Source organism: Protobothrops mucrosquamatus, unplaced genomic scaffold (assembly GCF_001527695.2).
Source record: "Protobothrops mucrosquamatus isolate PMUCROS unplaced genomic scaffold, P.Mucros_1.0 scaffold5570, whole genome shotgun sequence".
NCBI classification, from domain to species: Eukaryota; Metazoa; Chordata; class Lepidosauria; order Squamata; family Viperidae; genus Protobothrops; species Protobothrops mucrosquamatus.
The window spans coordinates 37,486-44,222 of record NW_015391425.1 but is presented as its reverse complement, the minus strand read 5'-3'; the positions used below and the strand labels follow the sequence as shown (position 1 = coordinate 44,222).

General features: G+C 41.7%; 1 protein-coding gene across 1 annotated transcript in view; it reads right to left on the bottom strand.

Annotated features, from left to right (window-relative positions):
- LOC114923639 (claudin-16-like) overlaps positions 1 to 2,543 on the bottom strand; it is a gene marked incomplete at its 3' end in the record, with an annotated part of 5,357 nt that extends 2,814 nt beyond the window's left edge. Inside the window, exons 1-2 of the mRNA XM_029286887.1 lie at positions 2,430 to 2,543; positions 1,324 to 1,351 (exon numbers count right to left, since the gene is read on the bottom strand). Of these exons, the coding sequence (XP_029142720.1) occupies positions 1,324 to 1,351; positions 2,430 to 2,543 (142 nt within the window). The remainder of the gene's footprint in view (positions 1 to 1,323; positions 1,352 to 2,429) is intronic.
- Between the last annotated feature and the right edge of the window lie 4,194 nt (positions 2,544 to 6,737).

Sequence of the window (6,737 nt, the reverse complement as noted above, 5' to 3'; positions counted from 1 at the left end):
AGAATAGAATAGAATAGAATAGAATAGAATAGAATAGAATAGAATAGAATAGAATAGAATATAGGAATGGAATAGAATAGAATAGAATAGAATAGAATAGAATAGAGAAAGAATAGAATAGAATAGAATAGAATAGAATAGAACAGAACAGAATAGAACAGAATAGAATAGAATAGAATAGAATAGAATAGAATAGAATATAGGAATGGAATAGAATAGAATAGAATAGAATAGAGAAAGAATAGAATAGAATAGAACAGTATAGAATAGAACAGAACAGAATAGAACAGAACAGAATAGAACAGAACAGAATAGAACAGAACAGAATAGAATAGAATAGAATAGAATAGAATAGAATAGAATAGAATAGAATAGAATATAGGAATGGAACAGAACAGAATAGAATAGAATAGAATAGAATAGAATAGAATAGAATAGAATAGAATAGAACAGAGTATGGAATAGAAATAGCATAGCATAGCATAGCATAGCATAGAATAGAATAGAATAGAATAGAATAGGAGCAGGATAAGATAGGATAGGATAGGATAGGATAGGATAGGATAGGATAGGATAGGATAGGATAGCGCAGGGCAGGACAGGACAGGACAGAACAGGAATAGAATAGAACAGTATAGAATAGAACAGTATAGAATAGAATAGAATAGAATAGAATAGAATAGAGCAGGATAGGATAGGATAGGATAGGATAGAGCAGGATAGGATAGGATAGGGCAGGGCAGGGCAGGGCAGGGCAAGACAGGACATGACATGACATGACATGACATGACATGACATGACAGAACAGAACAGAACAGAACAGAACAGAACAGAACAGAATAGAATAGAACAGAGTAGGGAATAGAATAGAATAGAATAGAATAGAATAGAATAGAATAGAATAGAATAGAATAGAATAGAATAGAGAAAAGGAATAGAATAGAATAGAGCTGGAAGGGACCTTGGAGGTCATCTAGTCCAGCCCCCTGCTCAAGCAGGAGAAGCTACAGTATACCATCTCAGACAATTGACTGTCCAGTCTCTTAAGGAAGGGAGGAAGGACGGAAGGGACCTCGGAGGTCTTCTAGTCCAACCCCCTGCTCAAGCAGGAGACCCTATGCCATTCCAAACAACTGGCTGTCCATTCTCTTCTTAAAAACCTCCAGTGATGGAGACCCACAACTTCTGAAGGCAACTTCTATTCCACTGGTTAATTGTCTTCACTGTTAGGAAGTTTCACCTTAATTTCAGGTTGCTTCTCTCCTTGATCACTTTCCATCCGATAAGGTGACCCCCTCTTCCTTGTGACAGCCTCTCAAATACCGGAAGGTGTATAGTCACCCCTGTTCGACTATACAGAAGCATGATACAAAAAAGGCATTGAGACCCCAGGGTGAGTGCAGAGAAGAGCAACAAAGAGGATCAGGGGACTGGAGGCTAAAGCATACAAGGAATGGTTGCTGGAATTGGGTCTGTCTAGTTTAACGAAGAGAAGGACGAGGGGGGACATGATAGCAGTCTTCCAGTATCTCAGGGGCTGCCCCAAAGAAGAGGGAGTCAAGCTATTCTCCAAAGCGCCCGAAGGCAGGACAAGAAGCAACGGATGGAAACTAACCAAAGAGAGAAGCAACCTGGAATTAAGGAGAAACTTCCTGACTGTGAGAACAGTTAACCAGTGGAACAGCTTGCCACCAGAAGTTGTGGGTGAGCTGCATGTCAAGCTGCACACACAGTAAAACAGTAAGGACAGAACAGTAATGCTGCTTTCTGTTTTGCTTTCCTTAGGCAGAAGGGTGCAGGGGTGCCCTTATGTTTTACCTTTAGTGTTCATCTCATCCGAGATCTTACAGGAGAGCTTTAGATTCATTTTGGACTTTCTTTCTTCCTTTCTTCCTTTCTTTCTCTTTCAAGTTATCTTTCTTTCTTGTTGTTCTCTTCCTTCCTTCCTTCCTTCCTTCCTTCCTTCCTTCCTTCCTTCCTTCCTTCCTTCCTTTCTTTCTTTCTTTCTTTCTTTCTTTCATCTATAAAATGTATAGTACCCCCCCCCCATCTTACCTCAAGGTAACTCTGGGAAGTTTACCATCATAAAAATAAATAAATAAAATAAAATAAAAACTACGTAAACTAAAAACATCAATAAAATAGTACAAAATCCAAAAGCTCCTGCCCAATTTAAAAAAAAAAAACCCAGAGGACTTCACCTCTATGCTTTCTGGGACGGTCCCTGTGCCTTTGACACCTGCACGGCAGGCTGAAATCCAACTGGTAACGTTTCCTTTTGCTTTTCCTTTCGCACGCACCTGGGAAAGCGCACCCAGCATCTGGCTGTTCCTTTGCCAGCAAGCCCACCTGAGAATCCAGCTTCAGGGGGGGGGGGGGTGTCAGACGCCTACACAAACACACACTCCAGGTGTTCCTGGGGGCCTTACCTCCAGGGAGTCATCGGCGTTGACCATCCAGCAATCCGTCCAGGTGGCCACAATGAGAAACCCCAGAGAGAAGAAGGCGAAGAAGCAGCCCAGGTACTGGAGCACAGGCCTCATGTTCGCTGCGAGGGAGACCTGGCTGACCCCTTCGCTGGCCTGGCTGTAGGGCAGAGCCTCCCTCCGCCTCCCTGCGGACGGCCAATGACCCCCACGGTCCAGTGCCTGGGAGGAAGAGGAGGAGGGCTGTGGCAGGGGTGCTGGGCAGCCAGGAGGAGGGCAGGCCCAGGCATGCGCCTGCATTAAAGCCCTCCTTAATTGCCCCAGGTTTTGCTGAGCCTCAGGTGGACTCACCTGGACCCAGGGTTTTGCTGGAGAAGGGCTGGCAACTTCCAGGAAAGGTTTTGGACATGCTGGCACGGGCAGGTCAACTGTAGCAGATGCCTCCAAGCCATTGGCCAAGCTCGGGCAGTGCCAATCTTAACAGAATAAAACAGAATAACAGAAAAGTTTGGAAGGGACCTCGGGGGTCTTCTAGTTCAGCTCCCTGCTCAAGCAGGTGACCCGAGACCATTCCAGACACGTCATGGATGCTCCATCACTGGAGGTTGTTAGGAAGAGAATAGGCAGTCACTTATCTGAGATGGTAGGTTCTCCCGCTTGAGCAGGGGGCTGGACTAGAAGACCTCCGAGGTCCCTTCCAGATTCTATTCTATTCTATTCTATCCTATTCTATTCTATTCTATTCTATATTCTGTTCCATATTCTATTCTATTCTATATTCTATTCTATATCCTATTGCTTATTCTATATCCTATTGCTTATTCTATTCTATTCTATATCCTATTGCTTATTCTATTCTATTCTATATCCTATTGCTTATTCTATTCTATTCTATATCCTATTGCTTATTCTATATCCTATTGCTTATTCTATTCTATTCTATATCCTATTGCTTATTCTATATCCTATTGCTTATTCTATTCTATTCTATATCCTATTGCTTATTCTATATCCTATTGCTTATTCTATTCTATTCTATTCTATATCCTATTGCTTATTCTATATCCTATTGCTTATTCTATTCTACTCTACTCTACTCTACTCTACTCTTTCTCAATAAAGATTCTATTCTATTCTATTCTATTCTATTCTATTCTATTCTATTCTATTCTATTCTATTCTATTCTATTCCATTCCATTCCATTCCATTCCATTCCATTCCATTCCTTTTCTCTATTCTATTCTATTCTATTCTATTCTGTTCTGTTCTGTTCTGTTCTGTTCTGTTCTGTTCTGTTCTATACTCTCTAGTCTCTTCTTAAAAACCTCCAGTGATGGAGCACCCACAACGTCTGGAGGCAACTTCTGTTCCACTGGTTAATTGTCCTCCCTGTCAGGAAGTTCCTCCTTCATTCCAGGTCGAATCTCTCCTTGATTCGTTTCCATCTGTTGCTTCTTAAAGGGCCATTTGGGACGCAGCGGGCATGAAGTCACCAGGTCAGGGGTAGGCCACCTTGGCTCTTTTAGGACTCGTGGACTTCAACTCCCAGAATTCCTGAGCCAGCTTGGCTGGCTCAGGAATTCTGGGAGTTGAAGTCCACGAGTCCTAAAAGAGCCAAGGTTGCCTACCCCTGCACCAGGTCCATGTTGTGATGGATGCCTCCTGACCCCCCTGCGGACACCTCCCTGGCCTGCATTCTGCGTTTTCTCCAGCAGGCGGCGCTGGGCTCATTCCTCCTGCCCAGGACGGCTGTTGGTGAGGCAGAGACGGAGAGAGGGATGGAAAAACACTATAAACAAATATTTTAATTAGCAGGAGTGATGTTTAGCAAGCATTACCTAATATTATAAACTGGCTGTGTGTGACGACCTGGGTGCACTTCTATGAAGAAACCTTTTTACAAGAAATGTTAACTGAAGGTCTCGGATGGTGTAAGATATTACCCGTGTAGAGCAGTGTGGTTTTCTGTCAATTGTCTCAACTTCCCTTTTTCCTATGCGCGAGGTCTCAAGACATGAACTTCCCTCTTTTGGTGTGTTAAAGGTAGATAGGAAGTCCTCCATTGGGTTAGGCGTGGGTGGCAAGCTGTATAAGAATGACACGCTGGGAATAGCCCAGTGTTCAGAATTTATAATAATAATAATAATAATAATAATAATAATAATAAAGTTGGAAGGGAGTCCAACCCCCTGCCCAGGCAGGAACCCTACACCATTTCAGACAAACGGCTGTCCAGTCTCTTCTTAAAAACTTCCAGTGTTGGAGCATTCACCGCTTCTGGAGGCAGGTGGTTCCACTGGTGAATTGTTCTCACTGTCAGGAAGTTTCTCCTTAGTTCCAGGTTGCTTCTCTCCTTGATCAGTTTCCACCTGTTGCTTCTCGTCCTGCCTTCAGGCGCTTTGGAGAACAGCTTGACTCCCTCTTCTTTGGGGCAGATACTGGAAGGCTGCTATCATGTCCCCCCTGGTCCTTCTCTTCCTTAAACTAGACATACCCAATTCCAGCAACTGTTCCTTATATGTTTTAGCCTCCAGTCCCCTAATCATTTTTGTTGCTCTTCTCTGTACTCTTTCTAGAGTCTCAACATCTTTTTTACTCTCAGCATCTTTTTTACTGTCATATGAATGCTCTGAACCTTTGCGCAAATAAACCTGTGTTCTCCAACCCTTCGTGGTCTTGTCTTCTGATGTAAGTATCGTGGTTTTTCCACCACATTGGAACTGGGGAACAACAGCTGGATGTGAAATTTGGAGAAGGGTCCGAGCCCCACTTTGCCTCCCTGCNCATCTTTTTTACTCTCAGCATCTTTTTTACTGTCATATGAATGCTCTGAACCTTTGCGCAAATAAACCTGTGTTCTCCAACCCTTCGTGGTCTTGTCTTCTGATGTAAGTATCGTGGTTTTTCCACCACATTGGAACTGGGGAACAACAGCTGGATGTGAAATTTGGAGAAGGGTCCGAGCCCCACTTTGCCTCCCTGCCATTTAGCAAACTTTTTGCAATTCCCTTTTAAAAAAAATGATCTCCCTCGTTTCTTTATTAGGGACCCACATTTCTCCCCTTGGCTGAGATTAAACAATGGATGATTACATGTGGTTCGATGGGAGACCACAGGGAGATCTCAGAGTTACAGGCTAGACAGAGAAGGGATGTTGGGCGGGGGGGAAATCCTCGGAATAAGATATTCCACCTTTATTACAGCAAATACTCTGCAGGGAGGCGTCTATAATATCTCCTGGAGCTGTGATTGAAGGACTTTATACATTTTTACTCGTCTTTCCTCTATGAACTCTTTATTATTATTTATATTTATTAAGAATTTTACATGCAGTAAAAGCCAAATTAAAGCACAAATAGAAGAGAAAGAAACAGAAAAAAGAAAGAGGGAAAGAGAAAGAAAGAAAGGAAGGAAGGAAGGAAGAAAGAAAGAAAGAAAGAAAGAAAGAAAGAAAGAAAGAAAGAAAGAAAGAAAGAAAGAAAGAAAGAAAGAATATGATCGGGAGAGAGGATGACTGGATGGATAGATGGGCAACATATAAGATAGATAGATAGATAGATAGATAGATAGATAGATAGATAGATAGATAGATAGATAGATAGATAGATAGATGAAAGAAAGAAAGAACGAGAAAGAAAACGTGAAAGAAAAAAGAAAGAGGAAGGAAGGAAAGAAGGAAAGGGAAAATGAAGGAGGCAGGGAGAAAGAAAGAAAGAAATAGAAAGAGAAAGAAGAAAGGAAGGAAGGAAAGAAGGAAGGGGAAAATGAAGAAGGCAGGGAGAAAAAAAGAAAAAGAAAGAAAGAGAGAGAAAGAACTTGAAAGAGAAAGAAGAAAGGAAGGAAGGAAAGAAGGAAAGGGAAAATGAAGGAGGCAGGAAGAAAGACAAAAAGAAAGAAAGAAAGAAAGAAAGAGAAAGAACTTGAAAGAGAGAAAGAAGAAAGAAGGAAGGAAGGAAGGAAGGAAGGAAGGAAGGGGAAAATGAAGGAGGCAGGGAGAAAAAAAGAAAAAGAAAGAAAGAAAGAGAGAGAGAAAGAACTTGAAAGAGAGAAAGAAGAAAGGAAGGAAGGAAAGAAGGAAAGGGAAAATGAAGGAGGCAGGAAGAAAGACAAAAAGAAAAAGAAAGAAAGAAAGAAAGAACTTGAAAGAGAGAAAGAAGAAAGAAGAAAGGAAGGAAGGAAGGAAAGAAGGAAGGGGAAAATGAAAGAGACAGGGAGAAAAAGAAAGGAAGAAAGAAAGAAAGAAAAAGAAAGAAAGAAAGAAAGAAAGAAAGAAAGAAAGAAAGAAAGAAAGAAAGAAAGAAAGAAAGAAA